Source organism: Hibiscus syriacus, unplaced genomic scaffold (genome assembly GCF_006381635.1).
Source record: "Hibiscus syriacus cultivar Baekdansim isolate YM2019G1 unplaced genomic scaffold, ASM638163v2 tig00110694_pilon, whole genome shotgun sequence".
Lineage (NCBI taxonomy): Eukaryota > Viridiplantae > Streptophyta > Magnoliopsida > Malvales > Malvaceae > Hibiscus > Hibiscus syriacus.
Window position 1 is genome coordinate 106,534 of NW_024062828.1, and position 19,772 is coordinate 126,305.

The following is a 19,772-nucleotide window of genomic DNA, read 5'->3' on the forward strand; positions in this document are numbered from 1 at the left end:
TGGTTTGATTAAAGGCGTTGTGGTGGGTTCTTCTGAGATGCGAGTCTCCCATCTTCAATTTGCAGATGATTTGGTAATATTATCTGAAGTGGATTTGGAGATGGTAAGAAATATAAAGAGATTGTTAAGAGTGTTCGAAGTGGCTTCTGGGTTAAGGCTCAATTGGAATAAGTAAAAATTATATGGGGTGTACATTGAAGATAGTCTCGTCATGGAATGGGTAGCTACTATAAGGTGCGAGTGGGATAGATTTCCTACGAAATATTTAGGCTTCCCGTTGGGACAATTTAAAAACTATTCCGACTTATGGAAGCCTATTGTTGATAAGTTCCACTCAAGATTGGAAGGGTGGAAAGGGAAGTTTCTCTCCTTTGGAGCTCGGATCACTTTGATTAAATATGTTCTTTATAATTTACCAGTATTCTACCTATCTTTGTTTCAATTGCCTTCATCGATGGCTTCAAAGTTAAATTCACTGATTGCAAGTTTTTTATGGGGTGCATCCTCTGGGAAAGCTATTCACTGGGTGAAATGGGATAGAGTGTGTGCACTGAGATTGCAAGGGGGTTTGGGATTGTTTGATGTTCGGACAAGGAATCGTTCTTTATTAAACAAATGGCTATGGAGATTTAATTCGAGCCGGATTGTTTGTGGAGGAAGGTTGTGGTTGCCAAGTACGGTTTTGACCAATCGTCCCCATTTCCGTGGTTCGTGCATCCGAGAAAAGCCTCTTGAGTGTGGAAAAATATATCAGCTCCATTGTCCAATGTGACAGTTTTAGAAATAATATTAGATGTGGGTTAGGGGATGGTAGGTCCATCGATTTTTGGGAGGATAATTGGACTGAAGTCTCGTCGTTGAGTTTGGCTTTCCCGAGAATTTTCGCCATTGCAATAAAGAAGTCTGGTAAGGTTTGTAAATTCAGTTCCAAAGTTAATGATTCTTGGTCTTGGAATGTCGAGATTAGAAGGATTTTTTTTGTTTGGGAGCATAGTCTTTGGGATGATTTTATGAATGTTCTAAATAGAGCATCAACTAGCTGTTTTGTAGCCGACTGCCTGGTTTAGAAGGGTGACTCTTCGGGGCTGTACTCTCCAAAAAATTACTGCAAGAGTATGGTATGGGATGGTGTGGAGAAGGATTTTGTTTGGAAGTTGGTGTGGGCGAATCTTGCCCCACCTAAGGTGGAACATTCGTGTGGAAACTTTTCCTTCAAAGAATTCCCTCGTTAACAGAACTATCTAAGAGGAGTTCCTAATATTGATTCTTGTGTTTGTGTCTTGTGTCGTGTTGAGCAGGAAACCCCAGAGCATCTGTTATGTCATTGTAGGGTGGCATGGAGGCTCTGGCTGAGGTGGTGTTCAATTTGGAACCTTTCCGGTGTTATTTCGGGTAATGTGGGAAGCCTCCTTTTGTTATGGAACTATCAACCGATCAAAAAAGTATTTAAACCTATTTGGAATTTGGCTTTTTTGGGATAATATGGTCTATATGACTCTGTCGTAACGATGTTGTTTTCAATAAAAATTCTTGCTTTGAAAATCTTCTTTTTGAGACGACTCTACTTAGAATTGGGTCTTGGGGTAATGCAAAGTGGCCTAACCTTGTTCCTTTTGTTGGGGAGTTTGTTCGTTGTCCAAGGATGTTGTCCTAGCGTGTAGTGTGTGGTTCTGTTTTTCTGATGGTGAAGTATTTTGTTGGAGATGATCATTACTCGTGTTTAGCTGTTGTTATGTTACGAGTGTTCGGTTGTGGAGCGCTTCTCTTATGGAAGCCATTTCTCGTGTGGTTCCTTGTGGTGCATCTTTTGAGTATTTGTTTTCTATAAAGTGAAGTTTTATTTCGTCTGTTTTCTGGTCGTGGTGGAAGCTATCCATTGGATTTGCCTTGTTTATGTCAATGTGAAGTTTTCAGAAATCGAGTGTGCTTACTGGTGTGTAAGTGGTTCGCTGTGCAGTCCTACCGTCCAGGTGATTGGCTGAAAGCGTGTTTGAGTTGCTTTTGTCCCTCTCTATGTTGCAGGCAGTTTATTTTGGGTGTTTGATAGTTCGTGGAGCGAAGTTGGTTTTGAGGGCTGTTTGGGGGTCGTGTAATTGGCCTGGGGTGTTTGTCTTTTGTTTTTAATGGCCTTGATCTTGACCAATTTCCATGAGACTCTGTACACGGTGTTTGGTTAGTTGTATAGGGCAGATTTGTATTATGTTTGTACTGAGCGTTGCTTATGTTTGTTAGGGGGTTGTTTTCGGTTCTTTGGGGTGTTAGTTTATGTTTTGTGAAGCTTGCTGTGGAGGGCTGTTTTTGGCTTGAAAGTTGAATGTATTTCCGAAATATTCATGGTGCACTCTTTTTCCTCCTATAGGTTTAGACAAATTTTTTAACGAGGCTCATGTCTGTGTCTTTGTTTTGTATGATTATTAACATACAAAATGTTCCATTTTCCAATATATATATATATATATATTTAATTTTTTAATCCAAAATTTGGAAAATTATATAAGACATAATACTAAAAATAGCCTCCAATATTTATCAAAATGATCATTTTTGCACGTATTCTTTTTTTTAATATTTTGACCCTTAACGTTTCATTTTAGGACAAAAATACTATATATGAAAATCATTAGTTAATACACTATTAACACTCGAAAATAGGAATTTTTTTTAACTTAAAATGAAACGTTGAGTGTGAAAATGTCCTAGAAAAAAAAATAAGGGATCAATTGTCAAATGTTAGGGATTTTTTTGTCTTAAAATAAAATATTAGGGCTAAAATGCTCCAAAAAAAATAGAATAGAGGCTAATTTTGGTATTATGCCATTATATAAGTTGGAAAGTGAAAAACACATGGTTTTCATTTATTTTCTGTGAAGCGTCCGGATTCATTTTTATGGTTTTGACATTTTTACTTAACGACAACAGAAAGAAGCCTTCCCCATGGATTTCCCACTTAAATAGAACATAATTAAGTACTTAATGAAAGAAAACCAAAAAAATCAATCCCAATTTCATTTTCCCATGGATTCTCGGCATTTTCTCGGATTCTCTCCTCTCATTTTCCTTCATTTGCATTTGACTTCGGCTGAGATTAATGGATCGGTTATTAAAATGAAGACAGGATCTTCGTCGGTTCCGTTTGATCCCACTCATGTTACTCAACTCTCATGGCATCCTAGGTATATTTCATTCCTCTCCGCCCCCCCCCGGGTTCCTTTTTTTTACATTTATTATTTTCTCAGTTTAATTTATTCAAAATTGGGAAATGTACGATTAATTTCCCCCCCCCCCCCGTTTTTGCAGGGCTTTCATTTACCAAGGATTTTTGACGAGTGAAGAATGTGATCACCTTATTACTCTGGTAAGCGACAATATTTTTAATATATATTTTTGTTTATTATTTCATTTTAAAAACAGAATCATATCAATTTCAGGCTAAGGATAATTTAAAGAAATCAATGGTGGCAGATAATGAATCAGGTAAAAGCGACGAAAGTGAAGTTCGAACCAGCTCCGGCATGTTTCTGAGGAAAGCTCAGGTATATAATTAAATTACCCTTTTTTCTTTGTTTTTTAGCTTGAATCTGTGAATCAATTGGAATTTTTTTTTTTATATTAGAGTGCGGTGCCGCTGTTAATTTTCTACTATGTCCATGTTCAAATGGTGAATTTACGACTATAATTATAGATAGAAGTAAACTGAATTGATATTTCTTTTCTTTTTTATGGTAATAAATTGATATTTCACTTGAATTTGATTTCCTTGTACTATTTTTTGTTGGGCTAAACTGAAAGTATGTAGTTTCATGCAATGAAATCTTGCTGTAGTTTCTGAATAACGGATGAACCATCTAGCTTTCTAGAATAGATAAAAGATTCATAGTCTTTCAGTGTTCCCTTCCCCCCTCCATTGGATGCTATAAAATCGGTAACAATAATTCAAGTATGCTCTGTTTTTATAGAACTTGCATTTGGTATTGACAAATTTGATCATATTAACTAAAAGTTTGCAAAAATAATTTTGACTTTTGAACCTTTTAATGGCAGAATTGTCAGGCATTCTTTATTGATGTTCTGTAAGAAATTATATTCTGCTTTTACTGTCTTCTTAATTAGCCAATTTTTGGGTGATAGTTGATGCATTGTATGATTCTTCTTTTTCCATCATGATTCAGTCAAACATAATCTCAGGGCTTGTTTCTTTACCAAAAGAATTAGTTTCCTCATCTAAGAACAGTTGAAAAGCTTATTACATATGAGTTAGCCATATCGTCTCTCGCTCATTTATACCTTATCAAATCAATGCCTTAAAATTAATGTCACAGGTGCATGCATGCAAGTGTTTCTTATGTGTTCATTTAGTTTAGAGATTGTTTAGTCTATGCTTATTGTTTGATATGCATTTTTTATGTGCTGCCTTATGAACTTAAAAGGCTTGTGTTATGTCTTTTGTTTCTCACTTGCAGGATGAAAGGATGAAGTAGTTGCTGATATTGAAGCATGGATTGCGGCATGGACCTTCCTTCCAAAAGGTATGTTTTTTTGCTTCTTTGTTGTTACTCTATGACTTCTTGATCCATGTGGCCAGACCTTTTTCTTATCGGCATTGCAAACAGAGAATGGAGAGTCCATACAAATACTACACTATGAGCATGGTCAGAAGTATGAGCCACATTTCGACTATTTTCATGACAAGGCTAACCAACAGCTGGGTGGTCATCGTATTGCCACTGTATTGATGTATTTGTCTGATGTTGAGAGTGGTGGGGAAACTGTGTTTCCAAATGCAGATGTAAGCATTTGGATGTGAAATCTTGTCTCTGTCTGTTTTTAACGATTTCTTGGTTTATAACATTGTTACATTTCCATTTTATTAGTTCAGCGCTCTCTATTTTCCTTCTGCAGGGAAAACGTACTCAGATCAAGGATGAAAGCTGGTCAGATTGTGCGAAAAACGGATTTGCAGGTGTAATTTATTACCCTTGGAGATTTAAAGTTATTTTAGAGCACATGAACGTGATAATGAAACTTTGTCTTGATTCTAAGTAATAAAATCTCAGTTAAACGGAGAACAAGTATCCGAATCATCATGAATCATTTAATTACGGGTATGGTATATGGTCCGACAACTTCGATTGGCTATTCCAATGAATTCCGCAGATACTACTATTTAACTGCCAACCTGCCATATCTTGTTCTTATTTAATTGATTTACTAGAACCCAACCATATAGCTTTTGGTATTTGACACAACTGTACTGCCAATACTTGCAGTGAAACCACGAAAAGGGGATGCATTACTGTTCTTCAGTCTGCATCCCGATGCAACCACAGACAAAAAGAGTTTGCATGGAAGTTGCCCAGTGATAAAGGGTGAGAAATGGTCAGCAACAAAGTGGATCCATGTGAGGGCCTTTAGTAAATCGAGAAGGCGATCTTCAATGGGGGATTGTGTTGATGAGAATGAGAGCTGTCCTGCCTGGGCGAAGGCCGGTGAATGCAAAAGGAACCCTAATTACATGGTGGGTACGGATGCCTCTCCTGGGTATTGTAGAAAGAGCTGTAACGTATGCTCCTAGAAAGCGGCCTTTCGGGGGCAATTTCCGGGTTCTATGAAGGGTGATGGTTAAGCATTAATAGCTGTATATACAGATAATTGAGTTGCGATATGGTGAAGTGGACTTTGTTTCCAAACAAAGCAGGTTTTTGAAATCGATCCCTCGATATGTCTATCAACTTTCCTCGTTACCAGTTTTTCATGTTAAAGTGAAACTATACAAGAAAATTCATTTTTGTCTACTTGCCTTAATTTTAAGTTCAAGAACCAGTCTCTACTTTCATTGTAAAACAAAGGTCAGAGAAGAAGTTTTCTTTGAAGATTTAAGAACCTAAAGTTCAACAACTATAAAGTATTTTAACAAATATTTAATTTTGTATGCATCACCACAATCTGCAGATTTGTCTTAATTTTCCTCACAAGGCTACATTGATTCACTAAAAACTCAGTGGGAGATCATCAAATTCTTCTGCGAAACCATTTACTTCAGCCATGTTTTTCAATGACTTGTAAACCTGGTACATTGACCATCGGATTTTCGGCCGACGATTGACACAGTTTAATGCTATTTCGAGGAAATGCAACATCTCTTCATTGTGCCTTTTTCCGCAGAGAGTTTCATCGATAGCGTCTTTGATTCTTCCGGAGTTTGAGAGATTATTTATCCATTCCACCAAGTTACCCTTGGATGTGTATCCTTCTTCATCACCGGCATTAATTTCCAGGGGTTTTTGCCTAGTTATCAATTCGAGAAGCACGACTCCGAATCCAAATACATCCCCTTGAAGTGAACCTACAGGAGTGGTTGAATACTCTGGAGCTACATAGCCAAATTCACCCAAAACATCTGGGGTGTTCATAAGCCCTGCCACTCCGAAGTCCATTATCCTGGCATTGAAGTCCTCGTCGAGAAGAATCAGATTGGAGCTGATGTTCTGCTGCATAAACGGAGGCCAGAAACTATGGTGCAGCCAAGCAAGACCCCTGGCTGCACCTAAACCGATCCGAAACCGAGTTGGCCAATCTACAGCTGCAATACTACCATGTAATAACGAATGTAAAGTCCCATTAGACATGTGCTTATAAACTAACAGCTTTTCATCCCCTGCAATACAAAATCCCAGAAGGGGTGTTGCATTTGGATGCCTAAGCTGGCCTAATCGATTCATCTCCGAACAAAACTGCTTCTCCCTGATCCTACAACTCGTGAGTCTCTTGATCAGGAGGGCCGATCCATCAGGAAGCAATGCTTGGTAAGTAGTTCCAGTCCTAGTGGAAACCATGATGTTTTCAGCACTGAAACCGTTTGTGGCAGCCACTAAATCAGCCAACTTAAGTTTCACAAGTGGCTTCTGAAACAATGAAACTTGAGTCTATCTGTGTGCTCTCAACCTCTCCGCCCAACCACCGTCACCATCCCCTCCGATAAACCCTTTTCTCCTCAGCATCACCCATCTCAAATGGTGCCAACACCAGACCCCAAACCCAAACCACATTGAAACTACAGCACCTACAACCCAGTTAAGGTCCCGATAACCTTGAGGTCCCAGATTTATAAAAAAGAAGAGGAAAAAAAAGTAAATAAACCCAGCTGCAGCTATAATGGTTAAATTCCTCCTACTTGTACCCCTACAATTTTCAAGAGGACCCCCGCAAAGACCTCTATTCCCAGAAAAATCTGCCTTATCATGTCCCTCAAAAGCTGAAGGAATAACACCGGTAAGATGATTATTTGCTACTGAAAACCTCTTCAGCCTAGTTAAGCCATATAATTGGTATGGAACTGGCCCTGAGAGTCTATTATTGGACAATACCAAATTGTTCAAGTAAGCACAATTTGATAATTCAGGAGGTATAGGACCTGACAGATCATTGCTGGATAAATTGAGGGTTACTAAATAAGGTAACCAAGAACATATCTGAGGAGGGATATTACCAGAAAGATTGTTGGCCGACAGATCCAAAGTCTGCAAACTCCCACAGTACTCCAAAGATTGAGGCAAGTGTCCCGAAAGTTTCATGTCACGAAGTTCAAGACTAAACAGCCGGCTTTCCCTTTGGTTCCAACATGTAACTCCAACAGAATTGCATATAAAAGCAACGGAATTGTTGTGGAAATTCCAACTGCTTATTTTGTCATCTGGGTCGTGTAGCGAACTATGGACTCCTTTAAGGCACCTCATATCGTTCTCAGTTACAGCTGACAAAACAAGCCACGGGAGAAGCATCCAAGCCAAAACCAGGAAGCTGGAAAAATATCCCTTCATTGTTTATCACCAACAAAAGAAACAAGAAAACCCAGAGTTTTATTTGTGATTTAGACGACGAAGCAGTGTACATTTGATTATTCTTGTTGTTGGACGCATAGAGTGAGACAATGACTTTGAAGTTTGAAGCGAGTAAATTAGCGCGTACCATGAGTGGAAAAGTCTAAAGAGGAAGATCTGTTCTATCAGAATACCCTACAACTACGGGAAAATATCATTAATTTGATTAGTCGTTAATCTTATCAATTTATAATACTAATATTATCAAATTATAATAAATTGACCAATCGTCATTAATCGCCATTACTCAAGATAACATAATACTGATGTGATACTTTATGATCACGTTATCCACACTTTGACTTCAAAAAGAATATTTTTTTAATAAACCCCTCCCTCTCATTTTCCCCCTTTCTTTCTCTTCTTTATCTTTCACCATCTTCCAAATAACCGTTGATTTTCCTACTCATGACAAACAAGCAATTTGTATCTTTGTGCACGAAAGTTAAAAAGGCCCTTGAATCAATGGATTCAAGTCGCTTTTGAGCCGCCTGAACTGAGGGTAGGAACAATGAGCTTCCGGAATGGTGGGAAAACTGAGGTCAAGCTGCCGATCAAGTGAAGATCAAACTAGGAAAAGGGCTATAGAGGTTTTTTATTTGTATTTCTAAGAAGTGGATAGGTGTGCACGATTGATCAATTGGTTGCATTGCCAGCAATTGCCATTGTTATGAACCTTAAAAGAAACATTAATTAAATGAAGAAAACCATGCAATCTAAGTTGTTGAGACAAGCTCCCTCCTTTTCCTATACAAAAATGGTAATGTTGTTTTGATTACGTCTGGAATTGATACAGAAAAGTTTTTTTCTTTCTGTTTTGCAGATGTAGGTCTGAAACTAAATTCAATATGCATAAATCATTTGCAGAATTCGATGGATCCTTAGGATTTTCCAAACGATTATTGATGACACTCAAGCTACCCATTGAAGGAAAACATATATTTTCATGATGTGAAAACCAATGATTATTTGGAAGATGATAAAAGATAAAGAAGAGAAAGAAATGTAGAAAAAGAGAGAAGGATTTATTACAAATATATTTTTGTTGAAGTCAAAGTCTATAAAGTGTTATATCTATATTATGTTATCTTCGATAACAAGGTTAACGGTGAGTGACTAGTTTGTTATAAATAAATTATATTAGTTATCAATTCGTTAGTTTTGAAACTTTAATAGAGAAAACAAAAATTTACTCAAACATCAGTGATATTTATGAAATTTACCTTTTTTTAAATATTGAGAGTTTAATAAAAAAATTAAGGATATATTTAATTTAAAAACTTTAGAAGGTTTAATGAAATTTTTTAACAATTGTGATGGAGTTTGATTAAACTATTATTTTTTTTCCAAAGTTTCATAAAATTTTCTAAAACGATTTAGTTAAAAAATTTCAATCTTTATCGTGTGTAATGAATTTTTTTTAAAACTTTAGGGGTGTCAGTTTTTTTTACTTTTATTATCATTGGCCTCGCGTAGGAAGTTAAGAACTCATTGAGTAAGGAGTCAATAACCTATTGAGTGACATTAATGATAAACGTAAATGTTGTTTTTTTTACAGGATTTGAGTTTGACAGTTGTGTCTATAAAATATGTGTTTCAATTAATTAAAAAATATGAATATATATTATATTATGATCATCTTAGACTATTTAAAACAACATTTAAGTCAATCCTTTAATAAACCCATAAATAATTACCTTTTTATGTTCTTTGTCCTATAAAAATATTATTTATTTATTTTAATAATTAAAGTTGTGTTGTAAAATAAATAAATAAAGTAGATGTATGGGAAAAGAAAGATTTTTATTGTTTTCTCAATGTGAAAATATTGATATTAATTCTTCAACCTCTATATTTATAACCAAAAATGATAGATGTAATATATAACTTTAATACTAATGAATATTGAAGACATAATAAAAAAGTACATCAAAATCTTAACTTATACATAGATATGTATAAATATAATGTGCCTCTTTAAAATATTAATAAGATAAAAATCCTATGAAAAAAATCTTAATGGAAGAAAGAGTACACATATGACCTTTCGTAGGAAGTTAATAACTCATTGAATAAGAAGTCGATAACCCATTAAGTGACATCAAGGATAAAACTGAATGTTGTTCTTTCTATAGGATCTGAGTTTGAGCAGTTATGTCTGTAAGGTGCGTTGTCAATTGACAAAAAAGGGTAATCTATGTCAAATACCACTCATCTTTATGCTCGGGGTCAAAAATGGAACTGACGTTTCAATTTTGCCAATTTTAGCACGGACGTTTATGTTTCACTTCAATTTTGCCACTCCGCCGTTAATCCGTTGACGGCACGATGACATGGCATGCCAATGTCGTGACGGCGATGACATGAACGGCTTTTTCAAAGTTATTTAGTCCACGTAGCATCTGTATTACCTGAGAAAAGTTGGAGATTCGCCACCACAAAACTCCCATTTCTTCACCACCACAAAACTCTCCCTCACTCTGTCGTCCACTGTGCACGGTATCATCCGCTGCAAGAAGCTCGACAACCTCGCTGGCGATTCGCTCTCCGATGACGAAAGTCTTATAGCGTACCTTCTTGTCTTCTTAATTTTCTTTGGTTTCTTCTTGCTTTGCCTCGTAGGCTTTGTTTCCAGTACAATTTTTAAGTTGGTGTTGAACATCTATGAGGGGGAATCAATGGAGAAGCTCCTCGAAGATGAAACAAGGGTTTGTCTACCCACATAACAAAATCAAAGTTGAGTAGAGACTTATCTGGAAAGCATATTGTATTTACCCTAGCATCTCTTCGCTGGGTAGGAGATCGAACGGTGTCCTTGTAAAGGGATCTTTAAAACCTAAACAACATGAAGGAAGAATGGAATTCTTACGGTCGTTACTTGGAAGTGTTGGAATTAGAGTTTTGGCTTTACTATGAAATGGGAAAGCAAATGCCAATGAACAAGGGGTTTATTCCTCGAGAATGTCCTACTCTAGTTTTTTTGGAGTATTTGGACAATGACAGGGTTAAAAAGTGGATTTGTATGAAAATGGCACGATATCTATCATGGAGGTTGTCTCTCCTGAGTTGGGAAACCGTGTTCACCGAGTCCATGTGCAGCTTCTAGGATTCAGCCAAGAGCTTCTTCAGAAGTTTAGGGAAAAGAACATTGACTTTGCTGCTCATAATGCTTAAGAAGAATCTGGTTCACTATTGTTTAACATGATTGGCAATCTCGCATTCCCACTAAATCTTGATTGGAGGGTTATTCCTTCTTTCGAGGAGATCATCTGGAGGAATGGGTGGACCGGGTGGTCCTGGCTTCCCCCTTGCCTTTGGTCAATTTTAATCAAAGTTTCAGATGGAGCCTAACAATGGCATGACATTTGATGATGTTGCTAGAGTTGATGAAGCGAAGCAGGACTTCATGGAGGTTGTCGAGTTCTTGAAGAAGCCAGAGAGGTTTATTGTAGTCGGGGCTCGTATCTATAAAGGTGTTCTTCTCATTTGTCCTCTTGGAACCGGAAAGACTCTTCTCGCCAAGGTAATTGCTGGTGAAGCTAGTGTGCCATTGTTCTCCATTTCATGTTCAGAGTTTGTTGAAATGTTTGTTGGTGTCGGTGCCTCTCGAGTTCGTGATCTTTTCAAGAAGGCCAAGGAGAATGCCCCATGTATTGTATTTATGGATGAAATTGATGTTGTTGGTAGACAAAGAGGAACTGGTATCAGTAGAGGGAATGATTAGAGGGATTTAGAACTTGTAAGAACATAATATTGTCGATGTTGTCTAGGATATTGTTCCTCATCGAGAGCTCGACGAGAGATACTGGAAACGTTGATGGGACTTGGCCGAATACTTTGTTATCGCTAGCGTCGAGAAAGTAAAGCTTTCTAAGTGAACCCATATCAGGAAACTCACAGGAAATATAGTTTCGTTGGATTTCGAGTCGTTTCAAGCGTTTTAGGTTGTTAAAGCTTGAAGGAATTGGTCCATTTTATAACTTTTATAGAAAATATAACAGAAAATATATAATGTAGTTCAATGGTTAAGCATTTAGTTTAATTTTAAGGGGTTTGGGGTTCAAATCCCTCTAGTTGCATAATATTTCAATAACTTTTTCAAGAAAAACGACGTCGTTTTGTCTTTATTGAGCATCAAAATAGTTGTGTTGAAACAACGTCGTTTTGGTAAGGCATCCATGTCATCACCGTCACGGCCCATCCATGCCATGTCATCGTGTCGTTAACGAATTAACGGTGGAGTGGCAAAAATGAAGTGAAACATAAACGTCCGTGCTAAAATTGGCAAAATTGAAACGTAAGTGGCATTTTCGATCCCGAGCATAAAGATGAGTGCTATTTGACATATATTACCCCCAAAAAATTATGGACATATACTATATTGTGATCATCTGAGACTATTAAAAAACAACATTTAAGTCAATCCTTTAATAAACCCATAAATAATTACTTTTTTATGCTCTTTGTCCTATAAAAATATTATTTATTCATTTTAATAATTAAAATTGTGTTGTAAAATAAAATAAGTAGACGTACGAGAAAAGAAAGAATTTTGTATTGCTTTTTCAATGTGAATATATTCAGATTAATTGTTCAACGTTTATATTTATAGCCATAAGTAGTAGATGTAATATAGAACTTTAATATTAAAAATATTAAAGACATAATAATAAAGTACATAAAAATATTATCTTATACATAAAGTTCTACTCATGATTGACATCCACATAAATAAACACTCAAAACACTCCTCTTTGGATATGTATAAATATAATATGCCTCGTTAAAATCTTATTAAAATTAAAATCATGTGGGGGAAAAATCTTAGTGAAAGAAAGAGTACAAATATCTTTAAGACTTTCGTAACCGTCTTAGGGTGGGTCTGGAATTGAGCTTCGACTTAAATAAATATGTTAGAGCCGCCACCGATCATTTATTTAAAAAAAAAAGTTGATCGAACATCTTAATTTACCATTTTACCTGATCTACGTTTTTCCAGAAATATATCGGATTCGGGAGTCGATTACAGTCAAGGATTAGCACCCTTGTACTGCCCTTTCGGTACCAATTTAATTTCATGGTTGTCTTAATTGCGAAAATTAAAAGTTAAATTGAAATTTAAAGATTTGATCCGAATTACCTACATTTGATCGATTAAAATTGCCCCTAAAAATTCAAAAATGTTAGATTGAAAGATAAATATTAAATAAACCAAAGAAGGAAAAAAGGTTAAAAAATTATGTTGAAAGAGAAAAATAAAAATAAAAACAAAATAAAATAAAATGAAGAAAATATTAATTTTCAAAATAATAATAAAAAAAAAAAAAAAATGCGTTAAAATAAAAAATGAAGAATCAAAATCAAAAGAAAAAAATAATAAATGAAGATTGAAATTAGGGGGGTTAAATTACAAAATATTAGAAATATAACAAGGATTAATTCAAGATTCAAAGGCCAATTTATAACAGGTGACTAAAATGAATTACATATCAAAGTATCAGACGTGAAAATAATTTAACTATTTCATATTTACAAAGTAGCCCACCCTTATAAATACCCCAAAATTAACAAAATTTTTCATTTCTCACCCCTTCCCCTAAACCAAACCCCCAAACTCTCTCAACTCTCTCACTACTCGGTCGAATGGCCGACCACCGCTCTATCCTCGCACCGCCGCTCGGCCGCCACTCCGACCACCACCACCGGGGCCGGAAATCGTAAAACTACCCTAAAACATTCCCCTCAACAACCCAATACCGAAACAAACCCTAAATTCCTTGTAAAGTCCCCAAACAACGTAGATCTAAAAAATAAATTTCAGGTTTTACCTTTTTCCAACGAGCTCCTTCGTTTTCCAGCGACTTTTGGTTTCCCCGCAACCGTACTTTCCTCCGCCTAGCAGAACTGAGGCTTAAGGATTGGTTTTTTATGGGTGTTTTTATGGGTTTTTAGAAGTATATCGAACGGTTTTGGGCTTTGTTAATGCTTTGTTTTTGGCATTTTGGTGTTTAGTTTCTCCGATGCTAACGCTTTGCTTTTCTTTGTTGTGATTGTTATTTTTCTTCGATTTTTCCTCTCTATTTTGCTCGGATTTCTTGGCTTGCTCTCCCTCTCTTTCTGCTGTGTCCGGCGTGGTATTTATATAGCCCCCGATGGGGTTATTTCTGACTTTGACGGGTTGTTTCCCTTGTCTCCGATTTACTCGGGCTTAAGGAAGTTGTTGTTGACCGGCTAAACGGGATGGTGCAGTCCCGATTTAGCCGGGGTTCCTTTGCTTAGTCAATTTTTGGTGCTTTTCTCAATTTTGGTTGTTTTGTTGGTGCATGCCCGTTGTTCGGTCGGTGGGTACATTTAAGGTTTCTCGATATGCCTTTGGATCATTTGAACCAGATCCAACGGCTGTTACTCCTGTACGGCGCTGGTACTAAGGTTGAAACTCTATCTATCTTCAATATGGGTCTTGATCTATCTTCGATCTAATGACTGTGAACCGTGCGGCGCCCTTTGCTAATTATTCAAAGCCTAGCTTTGTTGGGCTCACCGGGTTGGCTTGATGGGTCAGGCTTACCCACCCTCTTGGGTTCCTTACTGGGCTCTTTGGACTGTTGGACTTGGACTATGCCTTTGATTTGGACCTGAAAAATTAATAAAATAAATAAATAAAAATAATAAATAATATAATAACAATGAAAAACTATATTATATAAGTTTTTTAAATGTTTTCAAAACCATTATATTGTATATGTTTTCAAAGTCGTTTTTAAAAATTTATATATTATAAGTTTTCAAAAGTATTTTTAAAAACTATATATTATACGTTTTCAAAAATATTTAAAAAACTATATATTATACGTTTTCAAAAATATTTTTTTAAAAACTATATATTATACGTTTTCAAAGTTATTTTAAAAACTACATATTATACGTTTTCAAAAATATTTTTTAAAAACTATATATTATATGTTTTCAAAAATATTTTTGAAAAACTATATATTATATGTTTTCAAAGTTATTTTAAAAACTATATATTACATGGTTATATATACTATGCTATATAATATAATAAAGACCCCGAACGGAAATAAGTGTCTACAGCTGCCCCTTTTTGCCCATTTATCGTGAAACAAGAAATTGGGTAAAGATAAAAGGACACAAATTTTTGTTCGGGGCTTGCAAACAAGGTTATTGTCGATCTCAATGTTGCAGTCGATTCTTTTATCTAATATCCTCCGTCGCGGAGTTGAAATTCAACTTAACAATAGGAAATGGTTTCTTACCGTGGAGTTGTATGACTCATTCATTGTAAAGTTGAGTGGATCTTGAGATGTTTTTGAAAACAATATCCTTCGTTATGAATTTGAAATTGTTGTTGACCCCTTCGTCCTAAAGTTGAGTTAGTTGAGCATGACATCCTTCGCTGCAAAGTTGAAATCTAGCTCGATGTATAGGGTAGGAGGAGAAATCATCACCGTCTCCTTCAAGCCCAATACCCTTCTTCGTGAAGTTGGAATTTGACTAGATGACCTTAGTTGAGAGATAGTTCCTTATTGTTGAAGATGACTCATTCTTTGTGAAGTTAAGTCGATCTGTTGGGCATGACATACTTCTTCGTGAAGTTGAAATCGTGGGTGACTCTTTCGTCGTGAAGTTGAGTCCAGGTTGAATATATTTTCCTTGAGCAGGATATCCTTCATCGTGAAGTTGAAATCCAAGTTGGACAGGCCGTATTGTTTTTAATCTTGAGCTTTTTTTTAGTTCGATATTCCTTATTGTGAAGTTGAAATTGACTCCGAAACAAATCTACAAAATTATGCATACATGCGATGTTATGGATGCAATGTTCTATGCATACCTAAAATGCATATGCAACATATGTTATTTTAGTGTTTAGAGAGAAATCTCAATATCTTGCTGTCATTCTGGATGACTCTTGATTCTTGTCAATATTGTATTTCTGATCCTTGATCTTGGACTCTTCAACGGGCTCTGATCTGATATACACTCTGGCAACTTGCAAAAAAAAGTTTTACTTATAGTCTTGATTTAATCAATGCCTTTTTATTTATAGCATTCAGGTCATTCTTTCGAGTATGGTGCAAGAACCTTTATTAGCTTCCGAACACCTGTATTTTAGGAAATCTTTGTGCATTAATACGCAATAATATTTTACGAAAAATGAATAAATTATTCTTATTTAATTTCAATGGTAGATGCTTAAAAAGAATTACTTTTCATTTTGAGAAATGACAATATTTATTTATGAGGATGAAAATGAATACATGGCAAACATTCCGAAAAGTCAAGATATACAGGAAAACAAGTACATGTTAGGATTTGAAGAGGCTCAATTGAACAACCGAAAGAGTTGCAAAAGGGGTGAATTGATAAAAATGTGTTTAGAGTGTAATGAGAGAAAAAAGATAAGACAATGAACACAAAGATTTATAGTGGTTCGACTTCTCAACTAAGTCTACATCCACTACCTAAGCTCCTCACTTAGGATTTTCTAACAAATCCACTAATTGGTTAGTTCTTTTTCAAGGATCAAGAGTAACCTTTACAATTCCGTATCTTTTGAATTGGCTAAGATAGAACCAAAACCCCTTTACAAAATGATAAAAAGAAATAAACAAATAAACCTCTCAAAGGTAGGTGTCTACAAGGAATTAATCTCACACAAACACAATATTTACAAGAGAAATGAAAATAAGAATACAAAACTCTTCTCTTGTGTTTGATTACTTGGATAGGTGTTTTCTAATCCTTCTTCAAGTGTCCTCAACTTGTATTTATAGGTTGGAATGTTGTTGTGGCCGTTTCTAGCCGTTGGGAGTGTTTTGGAGCTGTTGGGGATCAATTTTCGTGGAAAATAAATCTGTCCAGAATAGAGGGTATTGATACTCCTAAAGGGAGTTTCGATACTACCTTTTTTATATTTAAATTAACTAGCCATTGGGGTATGATGGTATCGAAACTATGCCTATAGTATCAATACTACTATACAAAGTAGTATCGGTACCCCTTTGGGTATCGATACCATTTTTGCATTCTGGAACTTGAGCAATGATGGTAGTATTCGATACTACCTAGTGAGTATTGGTACTTCCCTTACCTTTGGTATCGGTACCATATGAACAATATCAGTACTGTTCATGAGGTATCGATACTGTAAGAACATTATCTATACTTCTTATACAAAAAATCATTTTGTGCTCAATTCCACTTTTAAATGGACTTTGAATTATTTTTGAAAACTTTGAATAAATTTAATTCAAGTCCACAAACATTTTGCCTTAATTGTTATATCAAAATATAGTTCAACAATCTCCCCCTTTTTGATATAACAAAACATTTGAAAATTTGTTTTTGGCAAAACTCCCCCTTAATAAAATGTTTAATGAAAAAGATATCATTTGTTGGAAAATATGTGAAAATATTCAGCTCCCCCTTTTTCATTAAGAAATTGAATTTTTCAAACACATATTTCTCCCCCTTTTTGTTATATAAAAAATAATTCAACTTTAAAGTTCTAAAATAACTTTGGAGAATAAGTGTTAAATTTTATCATAAAATCATTTGAAAAATCAAAAGCTCCCCCTCAAAAAGTGTATTCCAAACAAAATAGCTTTCAAATATTGACACTTAAACAAAATTGAATTTCAACAAAGAGTAACAAACATTTAGTAGCACATGAAATTCAATATATCCAAATCTACAATACTTTATGCAATACCAATAATTGAAATTAAGTACATGTGCATAAAGCTTTCAAAAATGTTATGCATTTGAAGAATTTGATATCAATTGTTAGAGAGATATCTTTAACATTTAAAACACATGCATAAACATTTAAATTTAGGTCAAAAAATTAAAATTTGTAAAAACAAAGCATTTAAAAAGTTGATATCAATTGTTAGAGAGATATCTTTAACATTTAAAACGCATGCATAAACATTTAAATTTAGGTAAAAAAAAATTAAAATTTGTAAAAACAAAGCATTTAAAAAGTTGATATCAATTGTTAGAGATATATCATTTGCATTGAAAATCAATTTTGACCAAAATTCATTATGATGAACGAAAAATTATGAAAAATCATTAAAATTTTTAAAATGTTCATCATAAAACTTTTTCAATATACATGAGATGAAAAAAAAAACATAGCCATTTAAGATATAAACTCATGCATGCTTAAAACTAAATGAGCAACCAAATAATCAAAATCAAAAGCATTAAGCTTAGAGGTTGCCCATTCCTTTTTCAGTGTAGCTAGAGCATTTGAATATCTTCACTTTCATCACCATTGCTCCCACACACCTACAAGAGATATTTATTTGGATTTTGTATCCAAATTTCTTTGGATCCTTGGACGTTAGTTTCGATGTCCCTTGTTCCATTAGGAACTCATACTTGTCTAATTTTAAAAGATTTTATTTTCTTTATGGGACAAGTTGTTCTAAATGACCATAAAAATGACAATGTGAGCAATTTGCCATTTTTAAACATAATGAGTTGTTTTGAGAAATTAATTATTTTTCTTTTGTTAAGCTTTCAAACTTAACTTTTCAAATCAAATTTTTCTTTCTCTAAATCATTGATTTGACTTTTGAAAACTCTAAATCATTTTTCAAAATTTCATTTTGATTTTTAAAATCAATTTTCCAAATAATTTTCAACTTTGAGTTTTGAAATTAATTTCTTATATTTGGAATTCATGGTCTCAAATTCCAAATATAACTCATTATAAGCATCTTGTAACACATAAAAAGAATATGAATTTTAATAATTGGAGTTAGAAGATACCATTGAATCTCCTTCGATGGCCATGAAGCATAGGTTGACTACTTCATCTTCATCATGGGAGTCATCTTCATCACTCAAAGCCACCACAAATGTCTTTTTCTTGGATGATCCATTCTTCTTTAGGAGAGGGCATTCATACTTGACATGCCCCGTTCTTTGACAATTGAAGCACACAGGGGGACTCTTCTTCTTGATCGATTCATGCTTCACTTTCCTTGGAAGTCATGAATCTCTTGAAATTTTTGAAGAGCTTGGCCATATCTTCTTCTTCATCTCTTCTTCTTCATCATCGTCTTCATCCACCTCTTCACTTGAATCTTGATATCTCTCATTGATGGACTTGAAGGCAATCTCTTGAAGACAATATATACAAGAGAAACGAAATTAAGAATAAAAAAAATTTCTCTTGTGTTTGGTTGCTTAGATAAGTGTTTTCTAACCCTTATTCAGGTGTCCTCAACTTGTATTTATATGTTGGAATGTTGTTGTGGTCGTTTCTAGCTGTTGGGAGTGTTTTAGAGCCATTGGGGATCAATTTTCGTGCAAAATAAAGTTTTCCAAAATAGAGGGTATCGGTACTCCTAAAGGGAGTATCGATACCTACCTTTGTTATATTTAAATTAACTAGATGTTACTATTTGTTGGGGCCTGATGGTATCGATATTATACCTATAGTATGATATTACTATACAAAGTAGTATCGATACCCCTTTGAGTATCAGTACCATTTTTACATTATGGAATTTGAACAATGCTGGTAATATCGATACTACCTAGTGAGTATCGATACTTCCCTTACCTTTGGTATCTGTACCATATGAACATTATCGGTACTGTTCATGAGGTATCGATACTGTAAGAAATATCGATACTTATTGTACAGAAAATCATTTTGTGCTCAATTCCACTATTAAATGGACTTTGAATTATTTTTGAAAACTTTGAATAAATTTAATTCAAGTCCAAAAACATTTTGCCTTAATTGTTATATCAAAATGTAGTTCAACAGTACATGCCTTAAATCTTGATAATACATACGCTTTTGAACTGATGCATTGTTAAGTGACTTTTAAGTGTAGCTTTTGTTAAGGG

At 34.9% G+C, this 19,772-nt stretch overlaps 1 protein-coding gene and 2 pseudogenes across 1 annotated transcript; 2 read left to right on the forward strand and 1 right to left on the reverse strand.

Annotated features, from left to right (window-relative positions):
• The first annotated feature begins 2,997 nt into the window (after positions 1 to 2,997).
• On the forward strand, positions 2,998 to 5,599 carry LOC120138515 (probable prolyl 4-hydroxylase 7). The gene is made up of 7 exons (XM_039153961.1): positions 2,998 to 3,173; positions 3,298 to 3,355; positions 3,429 to 3,533; positions 4,469 to 4,526; positions 4,611 to 4,786; positions 4,900 to 4,960; positions 5,268 to 5,599. Exons 1-7 carry the CDS (start codon positions 3,016 to 3,018, stop codon positions 5,570 to 5,572), a joined length of 921 nt encoding a protein of 306 aa, XP_039009892.1. The 5' UTR covers positions 2,998 to 3,015; the 3' UTR covers positions 5,573 to 5,599.
• Positions 5,600 to 5,886: 287 nt separating this feature from the next.
• LOC120138510 lies at positions 5,887 to 19,527 on the reverse strand (annotated as a pseudogene).
• Positions 8,402 to 11,628, forward strand: LOC120138561 (annotated as a pseudogene).
• Positions 19,528 to 19,772: the final 245 nt, after the last annotated feature.

Excerpts from the sequence above, each read along its gene's own strand:
- LOC120138515 (XM_039153961.1), top strand. The coding sequence starts at position 3,016 with ATGGATTCTCGGCATTTTCTCGGATTCTCTCCTCTCATTTTCCTTCAT. Across the intron at positions 3,534-4,468 it reads TGTTTCTGAGGAAAGCTCAG|GATGAAGTAGTTGCTGATAT; the intron begins GTATATAATTAA and ends GCAGGATGAAAG. Across the intron at positions 4,787-4,899 it reads CTGTGTTTCCAAATGCAGAT|GGAAAACGTACTCAGATCAA; the intron begins GTAAGCATTTGG and ends TTCCTTCTGCAG.